General features: G+C 43.0%; 1 protein-coding gene across 1 annotated transcript in view; it reads left to right on the top strand.

Moving 5' to 3' along the window:
* Positions 1-17,747, top strand: part of PSME2 (proteasome activator subunit 2) — a 103,342-nt gene extending 85,595 nt beyond the window's left edge. The window contains exons 8-11 of the mRNA XM_086923749.1: positions 6,525-6,592; positions 6,836-6,890; positions 16,528-16,614; positions 17,541-17,747. Of these exons, the coding sequence (XP_086779875.1) occupies positions 6,525-6,592; positions 6,836-6,890; positions 16,528-16,614; positions 17,541-17,621 (291 nt within the window). The 3' untranslated portion in view covers positions 17,622-17,747. The remainder of the gene's footprint in view (positions 1-6,524; positions 6,593-6,835; positions 6,891-16,527; positions 16,615-17,540) is intronic.
* Positions 17,748-22,140: the final 4,393 nt, after the last annotated feature.

Raw genomic sequence — 22,140 nt, forward strand, 5'->3', positions numbered from 1 at the left:
TAGATATTTTGTCTTAGTGTCTGTTGATATTTTTTGTTATGTAAAAGTGTTAATGGCTTAGTTGAAGATTCCTATGATGCAGAGCTTGGATTACATCTAAATAACTTGCTGTTCCCTTAAGAGTTGTATGTACTTTATTCAATTACTAGGAGTCAAGAGGGGCAGACAGGACTGGATCGCCCTCCACTCAATCCAACACTAATCAAAAAAATGACCCAGTCCTCAAGGCAACACAAAAATAAGTGAGGCTGTAAACAGTTCTAGATCGTCCATAGAGCACTCTAATTATATCTCTATTCATAGAGATTATAACACTGTTTCAGTCAATTGCCAACGTTAAAAATGAGCCCATCTCTGATAAACAAAAACCGTCTAACACAGTACAGACATTCACTAGAGGGACAACATTTAGAAAAAAGTGTGAATAGCTAGATGACACCTCACGGGCGCACCACCAATGGGGCCCCTGGTTGGTATTCACCAGGTCGGCCCTGTTCTCATCATCGGTGTCAAATAGCTTAACGAAAACGTGTCCAAAACCCAAAGTAAGGAAAGTAACAGTGAATGGTGCAGTGTACAAATGACATATATGTGACACGGACTAACAACGTTCAACATATAACACACACAAAACTGCGCAGCAAGATATTACTCTTACTTTATTTATATCTTCTTGTTGCATTGCAGTTTAACATGTAATATAAAAGGGTGAGTTATGAATACTACCTATCGCTTCATACTCAGCCCACAGCCGACATGTTTCATTGCCTTAGGTATTATATCAGGCAATTTCTTCAGGGCCAACGTATATTTACGATGTCACTGCCAGCGATACTGTGCTTTTAAAATGCTGAAAAACCAAAAACATAAGACACACATATATATATATGTGGGCATCTGCCTATAGCAATACTGCATATTTAATATCCACATTGCACCCTGTCATCGACAGAAAAAGCTCTTTACCTAGATAAGTCCTTTACTTTCATACCATTACCGCTCTGGCTCTATGCAAAATCATAGACCCCCTTCCGATAGGTAAGTATAGGAATTGCCCAGGTATCAGTTATACAGTAGTCTTATAACAGCAATAAACATCCAAGGTAGCTGAGTCTTGCTTATCTATCTAACCCTTGTGAACAGACCTATTTACCTATATACATTGTGAATATGCCCCCAGCTTATAGTCACCGCCATAATATACCATTACCACACTACTAAAACAAGTCCTTAATGGGCCTGGTGAACTAAATAAGGTGGCAAGTAACTGTCTGAAGTATGGTTCTCTCATTAGGAACCAGTTATATTTTGAAGCAGAAGTAATGTCCCAAGATGGCCGCCGCATTTTTTGAGGTTTTTGAAGGGACGCTCATGAGAAACCAGTTATAGATTAAGATATACTGTTTCAAGATGGCCGCCACACTTTTGAGGCATGTGGATTGACATAGGTGTACGAAGAATTGTCCCCGCGTTTACATCTCCCTCGGGTAGGTGAGAGACCATATGACACACTAAATGCAATACGAGATTAATATACATCTCAAACGACATCGTAAGTGTACAAGCGGGCACGTGGTCACAGGGTCCAATCACCGACCTGCTTCCCACGTGGTGTGACCGGCCAATCAGAGCCAGGCTACGCGGAAACTCTGATAAATACACCACAAGCCCTACTCATGGCGCTCCGGTGTTGAGGAAACGCCGTTTGCAGTACCTCCACGAGTAAGCATGTAAACGCGGAACCAGATGACTAAAAGACGGTGAGAGTAGACATGCTGATGTTAATTTTCGCCCGTATGGCGTTTTCCTCCTTGTCTTTTGTCCAGGCACTTAAAGAAGGGAGGCGGGACCCTAAGATCTAGAGGAATACAAACAGTACATGGTAACACAAAAAATCAGAGGTTTACAACGTAACCTCCAACGCTACACACACGAGTGGGCTTTCCCATATACCAACGACTCCTACTACCAGCCCGCCCAAGAACAACAACCACCAGTTGGTGGCAGTAGAGGTGGTAAGGGGAATAGATTTCAACAGAAAAGAACCCCCACTAACTGGTCTTTCGCAAATACCTCTAGCGAGGAGGAACTTGAGCCGGCCCCGAGCACCAGCAGAGTGAGATTTAATCAACCTGCAACTATAAACACAGATCTAAACACCCTACTGAGGAATTTTTTAGAACAGGGCCAAGCTTCCAACAAAGGCCCGGGATTCCAACATCAGCAGGGAACAGGAAGAGGACGGGGAAATCGACCCCCCCAACAACAACAATGGCAAACCTCCTCTCCAAGGATGACACGGAGCCGGGGAAAGAAACCGCTAGGATGAGCATCGTTGTGAACCTCTCGGACCATAATCTGACTAACGGGGAAGAAGAGGTATTAAATAAAGGGTTAGGCTTTGTGCCTACACCGAACCATGATGCCTTCAAATGTCGGATGGAGTTTCACGAAACAATGCGGCGCTTCAAGCTTAAAAAATTCTTTTGTAAACAACCAACAGAAGTAAGCAGGGGTTTCAATTCCAACTTAAGAAAACCCTCCTCTTTTTGCCCTCCAACTGCCACGCTTGGCCCAGAAACCGCGGTGTTTGAAGCAAAAGTACTAGAGGAAATTAAAGGCATAGAGAACAAGAACCAGTCGACAGGCTTCAGAAATATGACGAAAGAAAATTGGGACTCCATTAAATCTTTGCAGAACAACGACAAAATAACCATCAAGAATGCGGACAAGGGCGGTGCCATCGTGATTTTAAATACGTCTGACTACGAGGCAGAAGTTCGAAGACTTTTAAATGACAGAACTAACTATCAACCCCTTGTCAGAGACCCTACACCTGAACTAAGAGAGATGATCAGGAATCTCGTTGCCAATGCAAAGGAAAAGAAGTGGATAAGTACAAGGGAGGCGGAGTTCCTCGTTAACACAAACCCAAGGACTCCTGCCTTCTATGTCCTTCCGAAAATACATAAGCCTGCCAGGCCCCCCCCTGGCAGGCCCATTGTGGCTGGCATTCAGTCTATTTTGGAACCCCTGTCCCAATTCGCAGACTACTACCTACGCGAATCGGTAATAACTCAACGTTCCTATGTCAAAGACACAGCAGATATTTTAAATGTCCTTGATTCAATGACCTACAATCCTGCCACCGAGTACATTGTGACTATAGACATCGAGTCGCTGTACTCGTGCATCCCCCAGGAAGCAGCCCTATTAGCAACTGCTAAAGCACTCCGCAAACAAGAGTGGTTTTATGATGCTCCACAGAGTTTCATCCTACAATGTGTAGAGCTGGCCTTGACAAAGAATTTTTTTGGCTACAAAAATGAGCTCTTTCTCCAAGTGACGGGAACGTCTATGGGAGCTACAATGGCACCGAGTGTGGCTTGTATTTATGTGGGGCAGTTCGAGGAGCACGTCATCGACACCGATCAGAACCCTTTTAGGGAACACCTACGCCTGTGGAGGCGGTATATCGATGACGTGCTCCTCGTCTGGTCAGGAGAGGAAGATTGTCTCCTCCAGTTTCTTAATTGGTTGAACACGCAAGACAGAAGTCTACGTTTCACTTGGAACTACCACCGGACTACCACCGGACGAATGCAGTGTACCTGGACTTGGACATCGAGGCATCAGATGGAAAATTCGAGACCAGGGTTCATCAAAAACCGACAGACAGAAATTCCCTCCTTACATGCCAATCTTACCACCCCCGGGCCCTCAGGGATAACCTCCCGGTGGGTCAGTTTATGAGATACAGGAGGAATTGCTCAAAAACTGAGGCCTATAAAGAACAGGCCATTGACTTGAGCAACAGGTTACAAGCCCGGGACTATCCGCGTAAAATAATCCGCCAAGCAAATAAAAGAGCGCTCAATACACCGAGGACAGCACTCCTAGAGACAAATAAAAAAGAAAAGTCCGAATGTATACCAGTGGTCATGACCTACGACCCACTAGCCACAAAAATCCGACAAGCCATCAGGAAACATTGGTTCCTCCTTAACACACAGGACCATAAGATGCCACCGCCTCGTTTTGCGTTTCGAAGGGCCTCTAATTTAAAACACAAACTCGTCCATACAAGGATGATAGAGAGGAAACAACCAGAAACCTCGACTGTACCTAATGGCCATTACCCCTGTGGCAATTGTTCTGTGTGCCACATCACCAGTAAATGCAATACCATCCAGCTAAAATCCGGAAAAACCTGGACGTTAAATCAGTTTAGCAATTGCAATACTACGAATGTAGTCTACAGGTTGAGCTGTGAATGCGGCCTTGAATACATCGGGCTGACGTCGCGCAAAATTAAGCTGCGCATTCAAGAACATCTAAGCACGATACGACAAGGGAAGCTAACGACGAAATTAGTGCAACATTGTCATCGCAACAAGCACACCTTCACATGGGTAGTACTGGAAAGAGTGATGGGTGAGGCACAGTCGATGGAAAAGCGGCTGGCGACTAAAGAAGCGCGCTGGATTTTTCAAGAATCTAGTGAACAACAGGGACTTAATGAGTTATTGGAATGGAATAAACTACGATAATCTAGTTGTTTCTTGGCTCAATAAGTTAAACCCACCGACATATAGAACACACTGTAAATATAGGAATTGCCCAGGTATCAGTTATACAGTAGTCTTATAACAGCAATAAACATCCAAGGTAGCTGAGTCTTGCTTATCTATCTAACCCTTGTGAACAGACCTATTTACCTATATACATTGTGAATATGCCCCCAGCTTATAGTCACCGCCATAATACACCATTACCACACTACTAAAACAAGTCCTTAATGGGCCTGGTGAACTAAATAAGGTGGCAAGTAACTGTCTGAAGTATGGTTCTCTCATTAGGAACCAGTTATATTTTGAAGCAGAAGTAATGTCCCAAGATGGCCGCCGCATTTTTTGAGGTTTTTGAAGGGACGCTCATGAGAAACCAGTTATAGATTAAGATATACTGTTTCAAGATGGCCGCCACACTTTTGAGGCATGTGGATTGACATAGGTGTACGAAGAATTGTCCCCGCGTTTACATCTCCCTCGGGTAGGTGAGAGACCATATGACACACTAAATGCAATACGAGATTAATATACATCTCAAACGACATCGTAAGTGTACAAGCGGGCACGTGGTCACAGGGTCCAATCACCGACCTGCTTCCCACGTGGTGTGACCGGCCAATCGGAGCCAGGCTACGCGGAAACTCTGATAAATACACCACAAGCCCTACTCATGGCGCTCCGGTGTTGAGGAAACACCGTTTGCAGTACCTCCACGAGTAAGCATGTAAACGCGGAACCAGATGACTAAAAGACGGTGAGAGTAGACATGCTGATGTTAATTTTCGCCCGTATGGCGTTTTCCTCCTTGTCTTTTGTCCAGGCACTTAAAGAAGGGAGGCGGGACCCTACTTACCTATCGGAAGGGGGTCTATGATTTTGCATAGAGCCAGAGCGGTAATGGTATGAAAGTAAAGGACTTATCTAGGTAAAGAGCTTTTTCTGTCGATGACAGGGTGCAATGTGGATATTAAATATGCAGTATTGCTATAGGCAGATGCCCACATATATATATATGTGTGTCTTATGTTTTTGGTTTTTCAGCATTTTAAAAGCACAGTATCGCTGGCAGTGACATCGTAAATATACGTTGGCCCTGAAGAAATTGCCTGATATAATACCTAAGGCAATGAAACATGTCGGCTGTGGGCTGAGTATGAAGCGATAGGTAGTATTCATAACTCACCCTTTTATATTACATGTTAAACTGCAATGCAACAAGAAGATATAAATAAAGTAAGAGTAATATCTTGCTGCGCAGTTTTGTGTGTGTTATATGTTGAACGTTGTTAGTCCGTGTCACATATATGTCATTTGTACACTGCACCATTCACTGTTACTTTCCTTACTTTGGGTTTTGGACACGTTTTCGTTAAGCTATTTGACACCGATGATGAGAACAGGGCCGACCTGGTGAGTACCAACCAGGGGCCCCATTGGTGGTGCGCCCATGAGGTGTCATCTAGCTATTCACACTTTTTTCTAAATGTTGTCCCTCTAGTGAATGTCTGTACTGTGTTAGACGGTTTTTGTTTATCAGAGATGGGCTCATTTTTAACGTTGGCAATTGACTGAAACAGTGTTATAATCTCTATGAATAGAGATATAATTAGAGTGCTCAATGGACGATCTAGAACTGTTTACAGCCTCACTTATTTTTGTGTTGCCTTGAGGACTGGGTCATTTTTTTGATTAGTGTTGTATGTACTTTAAACTTCCTGCCTTCTACTCACTTGAGTGGGTCTGTGAGGATAACATGGCAAAAGAATGAAGACCTGGGCTCCGATACCATCACCTTTTGCTCAGGACCATAGCCTGATTAATTCAGTGTTTGTAGCATCCAAGCCCTGCATCTGCTTTTCTAAAAGGAGAACCTTCTGATGCTCCAAACCGCTTGCCTCCTTCACACCTCATTAAACATTTCTGGTCTCTCTCACACTCTCCCTGCCATATTAGGAGAAGGTCCTGGAAAGAGTGACAGCCGTCAAGACCAAAGTTGAAGCGTTCCAGACCAACATTGCCAAGTAAGTCTGTATTGAGGGTTCTGAGGGAGTAACAGCAAGGTAAGTATCGAGGACAAAAGAGGAGAAGAATTCAGGGAGATGGAGGGATTGGATGAAAAACAGGGAGGTTATAGAGAAGAAATGAGGGTGGAGGAAATAAATCGGTAATGGAAAACAGAGAATTGGAAGAAAGGGAGGAAGAGAACAAAGAAGATAAATGACTGATTGTTGGGCTGGTGTATCACTTTTCATGCTTGTCTTCAGGTACTTCTTGGAGCGTGGCGATGCAGTAGCAAAGGCATCAAAGGAGACGCATGTGGTGAGTGAGACAAAGCATTACTTAATCTGTCCCAGGTATACTGGTTCCTTCTGCCCTTTACATTCATCATTCATTCTGTGTCCCAAATACTTCCTCCCTACCCCCTCCAACAGGATAGAGTGGGGGGAGAGATGGTGTTACAAGGGACTGAATTGATCTGCCCAAGAGGGTTTCAGTGGGTGAACCCAAATGTGCCTAAAAAGATGTTAGGGGCATCAGCCAATCTATAAGTCACACCAATATTTCTGTAGCTCATCGGTTTCTAACCTTTTGACTTCTGTGGACCCCTACTGAATCATTACTGGAGTCCAGGGATCCCCACTGAGTTATTTTGGATATCTGGGACTCCCGAACTAAGCAATTCTTATGAATTGAACCTCAAAACAATATATAAAAAAAAGGATACCGAAACAAATGCTGAAATATTGAAATATTTTGTTTAATTCACAATCAAATGTGGAAAATGTTTTAATTTCAATTTTGCCTCTTTAATTGTCTATATATTTAATGTATTTAAATTATTGATTTTAATATTATGCAATCTTGTAAAACATCCATGGACCCCCTGAGTAGGGCTCGGAGCACAGGTTAAGAACCACTGCTCTTGCTCTTTCCTAAATTTGTGTGCAAGTTTCTTCTTAATCTTCTCAGATCCTCCAATCTCCTTCTAGATTCTCCTAAACTGCATTTCTCTGATCTCCAACTCAGAACTTTCCCACTTATTCCCCTGTGACCTCCCAAGATCCCCTCTTTATTTTCTGATTCCCAAACCTCACAACTGATCTTTCTTTTTTCATAATGACTACCTTTTATTGACATTTCGTAGAACTATGATGACCACCAATTATTTCTATTATTATTGATAATTGGCATTACCTGTGGCTGGCCAATACTATCAAATTTAGAAGTATAAAACATAGTGTTGAATATATCTATTTCATGGTATTGTAAGTCTCTTGAACCTGTTATTTTTTTCCACCTTGATTTGCAAAGATGATACTACAGCAGTTTTAACTTTTTCTCACTCGATTTGATATTGTTACAGTAAACACTTTTAGTTCTTTTACTGGTTTCCTAGCACATCCACTAAAGGGGCATTTATGGGCTTTTACACAATAAAACCGGTCCAGGACTTTTTGGCATTGTGGTGTTGGAAGGAAGGTACTAGCATAATTACTTAACTTGACATCCATTATAGATTTACAGTGATTGATTGAAAGTTATCTCAGTATGCTCCCTCACTAATTCCTAACTGTACCTAGTAGGATTGTGCATGTGGAGCCCCAGATACCACGAAATAAGTCTCTATATTCAACATGTCCGTTAGGATTTTTGGATCATTTCTTCAAATTTTGTGTAATCTCTCCCTTGAGTAATTTGTCAAGGACCATGAATTGTTCTTATCCAAACTTAGTGTGAGTAGCCACTCTCCTAAGGTTTGTTTTCTTTATATTGTGAGGAACTTAAGTTACCTTGTCTGTTTCCCATTTCTCCACTAAGGTTTGACAACATTATCTTGCATACTTATACTTTGTTTTATGAATCTGGAGCATCTCTTTTGTAGGACTCAGTCTTCCGGTGGGTTCTATACTGATATGTTCTTATTTCAATTAGTCAAGAACCCCTTGCATACCACCGCTGTAAATACTGAGTGCTTATAAAAGTCATATTCTGAATGTGTTTCTTTATATGCATAAGTATGCCTTTGTTTCAAATTTAAAAAATGCTGGATTCGGGTCCCATTTCCAGAAGCCTCAATCTTTGTGTATCATACCTGTATAGAATGGTGTTTTTGTATTCTTCCCTCCCATCAATACTATCTATTGCCTACCACTCCATGTTTTCCGAACTACATGTGACACTGATAGTAGGTCCCCAAGGATTTTGACCCATCTATCACATGGATTTATGACAACGTTTTCATTATGTGACTATCCAGTCTCACAACAGCCTCACAGTTTCAGGGCCCATAATAATATTTAAATACACACCCTCAGTTCCTCAGTGTATTTACAACTACATAGTCTCATGCTACTTTGGGCACACCCCACCCACCACTTAGAAAATGACACAAAATGCTTAGTACATTTCAGATAAATTGTCTGAGCTGTAAAGAGAGTATGTTTCACATGTGTATAAAATGGGAAGTGATAGTTGCTTTTCCAGTTGTGTACCCTCTTCTTTCTTCCCAAGGTCGAAGTCTTAGCACCAGCAGTTTATAATTTGTCCCGCAGTTTCATTTCTCAACGCACATTTTCGCAGGTACTTGAATCTACCAATCTCGAGTTTGCGGCACCTCTCCCTTATGCTAGATACACCATTGATGGCCCCTTGCCAAAGGTCCAGTCAGTATCTTTGCCAAAGACCCCCATCATGTTCTTTTTCAGACCCTGGAGAGCATAGTGAGTCTCCCATGTAAGGCCCTATGTTGTCCATATAAATAGCTATAGCGTTCTCTTTCCCCATACCATGTGATACCCTTCATCAGTTTGTCTTGATGCAGCCATTCTTTGTCAGTGATGTAAGAGAGACCAAGCAACATGAGAAGGGGCATCCACAACAGGCTTCCTGGTCTAAATGCAAAGCATGTGAAAGGTAGCCTTAGTTGTGAGTTGAGTGGAGTATTTTTGCTCATCTAAGAACATTTGTTATGTTTCCAAGGACATCCATAATAAACCACAATTCTAGGGAGTGATAGCCTTTTCTACATGTAATTTTAGCATTTGAGCCAAGGTCCTAAATATCTTCCTCAGTTGAACTAGATCTCTGTACCTTAATCCACTGTGGCCATGCATTTTAGGTCATTTATTTTAATAGAATAGCCAGAGATAGCAAAACAAATCCCTAAAAGAAGCAAAGGATATTTTGGGAGTATCGGAGGAAGTGCCTTTCGAACTGCAGAACCGTGAAAGACAAAAGCAAGGCACGACACTCCTCCCGATCATTTGAAAAACATCTCAAGAAAGAGTACTGCCAGACAATCCATTGATTCCATGAGGGAAGAGAGACAGGCATCGATTCATCAATCGAACACAGTGGGCCGGTCCCCAAAGAAAGAAGGCCAGATATGCATGTCAGCCTCCCAGCCAGTGACTGGGGGGTGGCCACGTGTTTGATCTGCACCAATTTGGCTAATAGTCACTGCAGACTGAGAGCAGGTAGGTAGTGGCGAGGGCTTCGCTGTTTGAACTGTCACACTAATGTCCTGGAAAGGGATTACTGTTAGGTAAGCCGTAGGGGAGGACTTCTGTTTAATGTACCGCATAATTGTTGAATGTGGTTTAGATATGTGGGTGGTGTGGGTGGGGGGTTCAGAAGTTCAATTGAGTGACTGTAAAGTCTAAGGAAGGGCATGGGCAAAACCATGCTTCCACGGCCACCGGGATGAGAGAGATCGATATCCCAACTGCTGGGAACATGTAGAGGTCCCTGCAGATCATCTACTTTTACATCCAGGGGCTAAATGCTATGGTAAATGCTTGATGACCCTACATTCCCTTAAGAAGCTAAAGGCAGACATATGCGTCTTGCAGGCGATGCATCTGTTACCTAGGGATGTATTGTTCTACTGCGAAGACTAAAATGGCAGGTGTGGGATACTCTTCTCACCACGTAGGGTTCTCATTAGGTGAGAGTTATGCTGATTAAGGGGATGGTGGCTCCTATTGAAATGACATTTTCGAAACAAGGAGGTCTCTAGCTAAGGGCCTGTTGATATGAAGGGGGCTGTAATTCTGTCCAAATGCTAAGTGTGACAAGAATGGACATGCATTTGGAGGGGAACAGCCATGATTTAAAGGGATGAATTGCATGAGCTCGAGAAGGTGTGTCTAATAGATGTGTGGCAGGCTTGCAGCATCATTCAGACTATTCCTGCTTCATAACCTCACATAAATCCTAGGCCAGAATACACATTATTTTTCAAGACAATACATTCTTCTGCTGAGATGAGGGCTATTTCCTTATCAGATCACTCCCTAGTACTGTGCCAGATGCTACAGAATAGGACACTCAAGTGGCATTACTCAGTTACAAGGTTTTACTACCAGCAGTCTGGGACCATTTGGAGGAATATGTAAACTTTAATGACACTGGAGACTGACATTTAGGTACTACCTGGATGCCCTTTAGGTGGTAGTGAGGGGATACCTCATAACTGAGGATAAAGGAGGGATGGAGGGCAAAACTAGTTGAGGACCTAAAGAAGGCTTAAAATTCCCATAAGAAAACAAAGTTGTAGAATAGCTGACATTGGGTCTCACATCTGAGAAGTCCGCTTCAGATACTCAACCTCTCTAAGGCAGACTGCATTTTGGCAAGGTTGATCAAAGGTTCCATTAGGACATTAACTAGGCTGGAAGGTTGCTGGTGTTCAGGGCTAAAGGTGAAGCAAAAATAGGGCTGTATCTTTTCGTTCATGGGTCAAAGGGGGGAAGCAACTAGTAGGGAAGGTAGACCTTTTAGACTGATTCCTTAGATTCTGCCAGAAGCTGTATGATGCCAGCCTGTCATACCAGGAGGAGTTTGCTTACTATCTAGAACAAGTGGGCGTAGATAAACTCTCTCCTGTACATTCATGCAGAGGACCTGGAACAACCTATAGACAAAAGAGGAAATTCTCGAGACAAATAAATTCTTTAAGGACTCTAATGCAGCTTCAAGTATTCAATGCCTCGTACGAGTGGCTGAGGCTCCATTGAAGGAATGTTTTCAGACTTTGTGAGAAAAAGAACAGGGAGCCACATATTCAGATACGAAGTGAGCCAACACACGGCATTATGCAATTAGGGAACCCAAACGCATGGGCGGGAAGGAAAATACTCCATAAGTAGCACTAAACCCCTGCCAAACTTAATACTCAAGATGGGTGGCAACCCACAAACACATGTTGGAATGCATGGGTCGAGGGACCATTTTGCATACATTCTGGAGCTGTCCTTTCCGATTTTAGTGTTTTGGGGCTCATTTGTAGATTATGTGAAATTAATGCTACCCCTATTGGTTACCAAACGGACACTGTTAGCAAGATGGAAGAGGGTTGCACCCAAGTAGGTATCTTTATGCTACATACCTAGAATATGTGACCTATTTGGAATAGAAAAGATCTCAAATGAGCGGGTTGGAACTGAGGAGCTATTCTCCAAGATCGAGTCGCATGTGCTGACGTTCTTTTCTGAGGATGCAAGTTCTTACATGACTGAGAACTCTGATGGCCTTCCAAATATTGCCAATAGATTAGACAACTTGAAATTTCGTGGCGGGTGGTTTTCTGAGGAAAGCATACATTTGTAAATGTGCCTGGTCCTGAGAGCAGTGATCATGGGTTGCAACTCGGGAAGGAAGAGCACGTTTCTTTTGGGTTTTGTACTCACTCAAAACTTTATTAGAATCTTAATTTGCGTTTTATGTCTCAAGCAAACAAAATAAATGTGTATATCAGATCCACCTATTGGTGATCACCTATGTGCTCAATCGTGATAGTTTAAAAAAAACTTTATAAAAACAATTGTTACTAAAATCTGCATCCAGTGGATGTTTACTTGCGTGTTCTCTGAGCATTCATTTACCACGTGTTCCATTTCTAATCTTCATGATTACAAGTTGTCCTTACTACTGATGAAGCACGTGGTTTATGATTACTTTAATATTTCGATTACATCAAAACTTTGCGACCTAAATATAGTTTACCTTCACTCCAAATGTTTACATAACCTTTGAACACAATATCCCTGCTTGGTAACTTTGTTACTAGTTTCAGTACAGACCTTCACAGCTCAGTATATGGTTCAAATGTTGTTGTGACTCTCTCCCTGGGTATCTGTATAAAGAGTAATCTATATTCAGATGGTATGCATGTTTCTAACTAAAGGACATAATATCATGACCACCTCATGGCTACCGATTGCACGCATGCTTGTGCGCTCCCGTGTAGACTGGAGTGATGCTCATGGAACTGTCTGTGCTTGCATGGTGACATTCAGTAGCCTGATTTTAGAAACGAGTGGATATTTTATAATGTTTCGTGGATACCCCCATCAAAATCGCTGAAGTGTGTATTTCCTCAGTATGTGAGTGTCTCCATAACTGCCTAAGTTTTGTGTGCATGCCAGCACTCCGGGGTGCCAAACCCATCATGCAGTGTTTCATCTATTGCACTCTTGTTATAGCTACTTGCGATGGAAATATCTAAGACTACTGTTGTAGTACACCTGTCTGTTATAAGTGAACTTATAGCCCCCTGTTGCATTCTGTTGTATTTTTCTTTCTGCCTTGTTCTGTCCCATTGCCTTTCCCTGTCTGGATCTGCTGCCTGGAATGTATGATGCGTGCCTGCATCTTACATCCTGGGTTCCAGATTCCAGGCCAACTGTATTACAATACCTGTACCTGAACCTGTTATGATGTGCTGTGCTTCAACTCTGATTCTTGCATTAAATTCTTCATGAAAAGCTACTTTAAGTTTCCTTGGATCTTTTTACTGGCGACGAGGTAAACCCTACTATTTCTGCCACCATCCTTGGAGCACAGGAGCAGAATTATTCATTTTGAGACTACGTTTTAAGGAAGAAACCTTAAACACTTCACCGCCTTCATCACTCCCCATGGTGTGTTTCAGTTTAAAAGAATGCCTTTCGGCCTAGCGTCAGCCGCTTCTGTTTTCCAGAGGGCAATGTATCACATTTTCAGGGATCTGAATGTCTACGTCAAATGCTTTCAAGATGATATTCTTGTCTTTTCTAAAAATATCTCTGAGCATGATGGTCACCTTAGGGAGGTTTGTTCCAGGTTGGAGAAGTTTGGCTTGACCATCAAAGCTAGTAAGTGCAAGTTTTTTTGTAAGACAGTAGACTATTTGGGCCATTCGCTTTCAGGGGATGGAGTTGTACCAAAAAAAAACCTTGTGGATGCTATTGTTAAGGCTCCTTCCCCAGACAACAAGGAAAAGTTGCTTTCTTTTGCAGGGCTTTGCGAGTATTATAGCAAATTTATCAAAAATTTTGCGAACAAAATGGAACCTCTCAGAGAACTTACTAGGAGTTCAGCTAAATTCATTTGGTCAGAGAAGCAGGAACAAGCTTTTAAACAAATCAAAGAGGAAATTGTTAATGCTCCTACTTTGAAGTCCTTTTGTGTCAATAAAAAGTGCATTATTACTGTTGACGCCAGCCTTTATGGCATTGGTAGTGTGTTAAGTCAGTCATCAGGTAAGGATGAATGGTGTGTTGCCTTCTCCTCGAGGACTTTGTCTCCCACGGAGAGAAGGTACTCCGTAACTGAAAAGGAACTTCTGGCCTGCATTTGGGCTGTTGAGCACTTCAGGAATTATGTTTGGGGAAATCGTTTTGTACTACGTACCGACCATAAACCCTTAGTTGGGATTTTATCTCCTGGAGGTGGATGGAACTCCACTGCGCGTATAGCTCGTTTGTCCTCACGCCTTCAAGAGTATGATTTCGAAATTGTGTATGTTCCTGGTAAATGTAATGTGACTGCTGATTTTCTTTCAAGGTTTCCTTGTGAGGAGTCTCCAAAGATGGATATTGACCTCGATGTTGTTGCCTCTGTTGGAGATTGTGTTTCCAAGGAGTTTATTTCATTGTCGGAAGATGAATGGTTTCTTGAACTTGGCAAGGATGTGGTTTGCCAACATCTGTTTGATTTTGTCAGGAATGGTTGGCCACCCCATAGGGGTGTTTCTCCGGATATAGCTCCCTTTTGCCAGGTTTCTTCGGAAATTGAAGTGTTTTCTGGTTTACTCTTCAAGTCTGGTAAATTAATTCCACCTCAATCCTTACAAGAGAAGATTCTTCTTCTCGCTCACCAGAGTCACATCGGCATGTCATCGATGAAACGTCTAATTAGGGAGAGCTTTTGGTGGCCGGGAGTGGACAAAATGGTGGATAGGCTGGTGAGAGACTGTTCGCATTGCGTTAACAGTGATAAGATGCTTCATGTGACCTCTGCTCCTCTCAAGCCTGTGTCTTGGCCCACCTTTCCCTGGCAGAAAGTGGGTTTTGATATATCTGGTCCATTTAAACAGTTGCCTTATAATGCTCGGTATGCTTTAGTTCTGGTGGACTACCACTCCAAGTGGCCCGAAGTAAAGTTTGTCAGCTCTGTTTCTTCTCAATCGGTCATTCTTTTCCTTAAGGAAGTCTTTGCCAGGGAAGGATTTCCTGAAACCTGTGTCACTGATAATGGTGTTCAACTTGTGTCAGATGATTTTGAGAAATTCCTCAGTGCTTGTGGTATCAAACATTACACCACCTCTCTCTATGAGCCTAGGGAAAACGGCCAAGTTGAACGCTTTAACCGTGTTCTTAAGGATTGTTTGAATGTTGTGCAGTCTTCGGATGATAATTGGGTGGATGTTGTGAGGAAAAGATTGTGGACATATCGTATCACCCCCCACTCTGTTACCGGTGTTAGTCCCTTCAGGCTCCTTAAGGGTAGGGAGCCTCCTTCTGATATATGTCCCTGGTGGATTAAAAAACTTGATGTAAAACTTGATGTAAATAACTCTGTTTGTGACCTTGCTGCTGTGGCCAAACGGGTTGAAAACAAACAACTACAAATGAAAACCTTGTTTGATTCCAAAATGAAAACTAAAGATAATGACTTTGTGGTGGGGGATTGGGTACGAATTAGAAAGCCTGGCTTTCTGGTCAAGGGTCTTTCTAAGTTTTACCCTCCTATCAAAATAGTTAAAGTCTTTAAAAATAGCGTTGCCACGCAAGATGGTAGAGTATGGAACGTCCGCAGAGTAGCTAAGTTTTGCAATCCTGAAAATGTACGTTTCTCTCCTTCCTCCACTCAGGGTATTTGCCTGAGGAGACCTGATGCTTTTCCCGTTTTGCCTTCTCCCAGTTCTGTTCATCTGGATTCCTCAGTTGCCTCTAGAGTTAAAGTTTCCAATAGGCAAAAGAGTGTTCCCAGCAGATATCTGGATTAATGTTTTTTTTTAGGGGTAAGATGTGTTGCATTCTGTTGTATTTTTCTTTCTGCCTTGTTCTGTCCCATTGCCTTTCCCTGTCTGGATCTGCTGCCTGGAATGTATGATGCGTGCCTGCATCTTACATCCTGGGTTCCAGATTCCAGGCCAACTGTATTACAATACCTGTACCTGAACCTGTTATGATGTGCTGTGCTTCAACTCTGATTCTTGCATTAAATTCTTCATGAAAAGCTACTTTAAGTTTCCTTGGATCTTTTTACCCCCTAATTGTTAACCCAGTGTTTTTGTGCTGTGCGTACCTCATTTATATTAGTAGAATAAGGCTCCTAGTGCCAGGATTTGCTAGAACTGAAACACATTGTGAAGTTTAACTGGATTATAATGACGAGTGCACATTAGTGGTACATAAATATCAATGCCCCATTCTGACACTTCTCTTACTCCGAACCATAAATCTTACTCCTTATTACCCAAGTGTTTGGTTACTCCACGTCGCACACTTGTTGATCTTCAAATTCCACACCTCATTCCGATTCCTTTTTACTTCTTTCTTTTCCCAAGTATTTGCTTTTCTCCTCTAACACAACAATCTCCCTCTTACTACAGGCCCAACGTCTTTCTCTTGTTTCATTCTGATCTCAAGTGTTGTTGTCGCCAATTTGTTATTTTCACTCACCACAGATGGATTACCGCACACTTGTGCATGAAAAGGATGAGGCGGTGTATGCAGAGATACGCAGCATTTTGATGGACGTGCGTGGCTTCTATGTGAGTATTAGGCAGGTGACAGGAGATGTGGCTAGGTCCCTATTTTGTTTTGCACATTCGCTCTCCTATGGAGTGTTGCAGTAATAGTACAAATGTACTCTATTGAAATTACCAGGCATTTTAGCACTACCATAAATTGAGTGTTTTGGTATTACCAGATTGCATAGCATCCCATAAAAACTGTTACCAGTAGAAAAAGCCTGGTAGTAACCACGCGCATAAAGATGCAGAAAACTTGTATTAATATTAACTAGATCAACTTAGTCCCGGTGTTCTAGACACGCGAAATCCAGTGGTAGTACTGCAACTCCCGACTGTTACCACGAAAAAACAAACCAACTTTACCACCTCAGGGTATTTCCTTTTGAGTTTATCATGTTTCCCTAAGTGGTGTTTGTAATAATTTAACCCCACTCATCATTTTTGCTTATATCATCAAACGTTCTGCTTCCATACCGCTGATGTAATATCAAGGGGTCTGTTCTCAAACACGTCCCCATGTGATCTCTATGTTGCTTGGTTTGCGCAATGCATAGTGTAGACTCAATTTTCTTGAATGTGATGTTCACAGCCTTATTGTCTCTGTGCTTTCATGTGGTCATTCTGTTTCAAAAACTTTCTAATTACTCTGTGTGCCACGTAACTCTTATGCCTGTTAGCTTTTTGAACGCAATGACACAAAATCTCACTGCCTAACTCGTAACATAGCACAGCTGTGTTCCTGCATCTTCCATGCCACCTTGAAACTTAGCTGCTGCTAGTCTTAACGACCTTCCTCTAGCCTTCAGGATAATCTGGTATGATATTGGAATTCGGCTCAACTGTTGTCATTGGCTTCTGTTTTTCCCCTTGGTCCATTCCTATGGGGGTGATACATACATAAATAATACCTATTTAAATCCAAGTTTTGTTTTTTCTATTTGCAGGCTGAGCTTTATGACATCATCATTAAGAACGTGGAAAAGATCACAAACCCCAAAGGGGAGGACAAACCTCCAATGTACTGAAAGCTGAGAGCACAACTCCGCTATCTGTTTCTCAGAAGCCTTCATGTTGCAAGACTCACAACTGCTATAGAAGTGGCAACCCACTTTAATTACGATTTCTCACAAAATAAAACACATTAAACTGGTGCTCTGCATGTTTCTTTTGTCATGGCTGATGGCCTCATATGATAAGTACAGTACTATCTGGAAGGTGACTATTGATGTTGGATTAAATGCTCCTTGGAGATATGTGAACTCTGCTGCTTTCTAAAATAGAGAAGGAGTAAGTCCAATCTTCTGTGGTTGATTTTGTAAATACTGATTTAGTTACAATAATAGTTCCCTTAAGGTACGTTTTTTAATGATAATAGCAACAGCTTTATTTGATACAAATAGATGAAAAATTATAAAATGTAGACCAAAAATAATGGAATGTTATCAAGACATGCTGGAAGCAAATGATAGAATATATTTGATTCATACACGATACAATACATAGCTTCCCAACAAATCGAAAAAAGGGAGCAACCTCATCAGTATGTGACCATGGGCAGGCCAAACCTTGCCAAGAAGAGCATCAGTTGTTGTGACAAATATTTAAAAATTCTGTGGTCCAAAGATAAAGAAATGTTTGAGGCATGTGTGGATGTTGATATACATGCTAAGGATAAACTCACCAGTGTTGGGCTCGGATGTGTGCAAGTTGCTTTTCTTCAAAGAAAGTCTTTTGAGTCAAGAGGTATTTTGACTCCTCTTGCTGGTAATGCGCATGGTCATCAACTCCATTGTTAGATTGTGTTCTTCTGTCGTTCGTTTTGGCAGTGTTCACTAATTCAACACGGTCATGGCACACCCTTCTCTGTTTACACCAGAGGTCTTCAAACTTTTGAATGCCGAGACCCCCCTGTCAACATTTTGAAGCGTTGGGACCCCCTCCTGACAAAGTAGCCTGTCTAAACCTGTAGGCAGGGCTACTAGAATTATGAGGCAGGTGAGGACCAAATTACGCTACAGGCTTGACTAAATTGTGAGGGAAGAAAATGTAAGTGATGTTATGTGATGCTGTGTATTTTGGGATAGCATTGCTTCATTATTTTGACATTTTTTACACACAGTAACACTGAGGAAAGATTTCACCCCATCAGTACCCGTTCATAGTCAAAATACAGCAATTAACATCTGGAAGATTTCTAGTCAACCTTTGAGAAGGGCCTTCCACTCCGCAGGAATATGTTCTGCCACATTAGAAGCTCACCTGGCCCTGGCCAGGAGTTGCCGGGGTCCCTTAAAAACCTGGCGGTTTTGTGCAGAGTTGAGCAGTTTACCGATGCAGCTTTCCTCTCACCCCCTCCCTTCCATCCCTCTCTCCTCTCCTAACTCCGGATCCCTCTCTCACTTTGCAGGCCATTTTCTTTCACCCCTTTTTACAACTTCTGAACTCTCTCCATTCAACCTCTCACTTCACCTTTTGCCATTCTCTCTTTTCACTGCCCTCATCTCTAACAGTCTCTAGCATTTATCTCATGGCCTCTCTGGTCCCGTCACCTCTCGTACCCCTCAGCACTTCTCATTCACCTCGTCTCTCCATTCAAATATTTGTCTATTTGTATCTTACACCTTTCCAGTCCCCCCCATTCAACTTTCACATCTCCCCGTTGTTCTAGCAGAAGCCCTCACCTTTGGCTCACACTCACTTCTTGTGTGTCCACACTTCTCTTCGGCAATTCACATTTCTCCTCATCCCTGACCTCCTCAATCGAATTCTCTCACTCCCTTGCTGTCCTCTCTCATCCTCTCAACTCTCCTCACCAAGCATACGGGCCAGACCTGTATGCTCCTGTCAGCCTGTGCCACTCTGCTTATTGTTCCCTAATTCAAGAAGGCATGAGTTGTCTGTCTCGCTGTTTTGGTGCAGGCCGCGCAGTTATGGAACTTACACCCTCCTTTGCTTCGCTCCACCAAGAATCTGTTATCCTTTAGGAAGATATAAAAACCTTTCTCTATGCTCTGTAGGTCATCCCATTTGTCTGGTTCTCCTTCTGTGTGTTTCTCATTTGCCTACAGGCAGCAGATGGTTATTAGCCCCAGGACATCTTTTGGTAACAGTAGCGCACTACAAATGTAAATAATAATATAGCCAGAAGTAGGGGAGTCACTAGACCAGAAATTCGGAGAGGACTAACACTCCCAGCCAGAGCTGGTCCTAACACTGGTCGCACACGGTGCAACAGTCTTTTTTGGTGCCCCACCCCCGTTTCCTCCTTCTCCATGAATTCCTTCACTGCCACTCACCAACAATGCACCTCATCTCTCTATAGCACCTTTCTGACAAACATTTCATTTTGTTATAGCGCTACTCATAGTTTACTCGCACTCAGTTCTGTGATCTGCATAGTACACGTTCTTTGTAGCAGGCAGATTAACCCTCTGCACACTGTGTGGGTGACAAGAGTGCCCATGTGAGTGCACGCTGAGCGATGCAACAGTGCGAGAGTAGGGTAAGAGGACTGTGCAGGGTGAGTGAGGTGGCGTATGAATTTGGGTGCGAATGCAAGTTCAGAATGGGACGAATGAATGTATGATTACTGATGGGCTTGTTTGGGTAAGTTGCATATTGAGCAGTAAGGGGGACAGGTGAGTGAAGTGTCACATGAGTGCAGGATGAGTAGTGTACTCGTGTGACTGCAGGGAAAGGTATAGGGTAAACAGCGCAAGTGCATTGTGAGTGCAGAGTGATCACTGTGAGTGCAGGGTGAGTGGGTGAATGGTGTGAGTGCATGGTAATCAGTGTGAGTGCAGGGTGACACTTGAAGTAACTCATCATGTTATTGACGGCGGCGTAGGGTTTAAGATCTAAGTTAAACTATTGCGGCATTAATCGGGGATCAAGGGTGGAGGAAATAAATAATGTGCTTCTCCTGCAACAAACTTACAGTCCTATGATTAGGGTTGCCAGCAGATTATTCTGATGGCACAGTTGGTACAAAAATAAGCAGTCACCTAAAACTGTATTTTCAGCATTTATCTGTGCATACTTCGAACAGCAAATATAAATAGAAAGCACTTTTAATTGTGTTCTAGGGCTGCCTCAATGATACATGACTGATGAAGAGAAAAAAGACAGAAAAGTCACATAAGAAATGCATACATACCTTTGTGTTTAAAAGTCTATTTAGTGTCAAGAGGAGGTCTTTCCAGGCTCTTTAAACAAAACAGGCAGGCATTTTTCTTTTGGCGATCCTACTTTATATTCCTTTTCATTAAATGCATTCTCACAGTACAACAGTAATTGTAAAATACAAATGTAAGGAACAGGCAGAGTGGGAGCCCAGGGGGTACTGGAACCAGGAAAAAAACTAAGCCTCTGTAACAAGTTTACAAAGACATGTAAATATGCAAATGGTCTTTAAAGACCTGTGAAAAACTCAGCCTGCAGGAGATGACTCCAGACACTGCCCAGCCGAGCCCCCAGCAGCTCGAGTTTCACTGCAGCAGCAGCCGGGCTGGGAGACACACGAGGGAGGAGGGGGGCTGAAGCCCTTGGGCCTCTGCAAAAAGTGTGACTGTGAAGGCGCGACCCCCTTGGCATCACTCCACGGCCCCCCTGGGGGTCGCGCCCCACAGTTTGAAGACCCGTGGTTTACACGGTTCCTACCTATGTCTGTATTGTTATCAATCTTGTTAATATTTACCTTCCGTTCAGTTTAACCCGTTGGCTGCTTCCGCTTTTTTGCGGCAGTGCGGCCGTTTTAAAAAACGGTTGCGTCGGCCATTGGCCGACGGCAGCACCAGCGACGTAGTGCTGCCGTCGGCCAATGGCCGATGGCAGCAGCCAATGGGTTAATGACTCCTGAATCGACCGGGTGTTTTTCAATCACCCACATGGGCCTTTGCCCTTCAGGACCTTCTTCAGTCCTACCACAACCTCATTGATAGGGCTACCACATTCCATAAGTAGATCTGCTGCATACACAGCCGTTCGAGGATGATTCCCTTTTAGAGACCCTTTCCTCCACACAACGCTCTCCTCAGTACCTATCCATGCTTAAAGTCATGCTCAGTCACACCCCAGACATCTCCCATGACCAAGTTCGAGCTAGGGTCATTACACCAAGGGTGGATAAGATATTTAAGGCTTCCCCAGCTGTCCTACTCAACATTCAGGGCCAGCTTCATCCTGACACCCTAGTGGTAGCTACTGCACAGAAAAGGGTCAACTTTCAGAGCACTGGTGATTCCCCCCCCCCACACCCCCCCCCCCCCCCCAAGGGAGTATGAGAATAGATGCTCTAGGCAAGAGGGTAGCTGTGCAATCGCCAAACATTCCATTGGCCTGCTTTCTCAATTTGACTGGGCTCATTGGGACGAAATGGAAGAACCCCTCCAATATCTCCGAGAACAACACATGAAGAGAGGCTATGAGATCGTCTCTGAAGGGAAGTAGATCTCAAACGCCACCTTAGGCTGTGCTCCAGATGCTGCTGAAACTGATGTATGTCACTACAACGCATACTTTTACAACGCATGCCATTACAACAGA

The sequence above is a fragment of the Lissotriton vulgaris genome, chromosome 5 (genome assembly GCF_964263255.1).
Source record: "Lissotriton vulgaris chromosome 5, aLisVul1.2, whole genome shotgun sequence".
Classification (NCBI taxonomy): Eukaryota; Metazoa; Chordata; class Amphibia; order Caudata; family Salamandridae; genus Lissotriton; species Lissotriton vulgaris.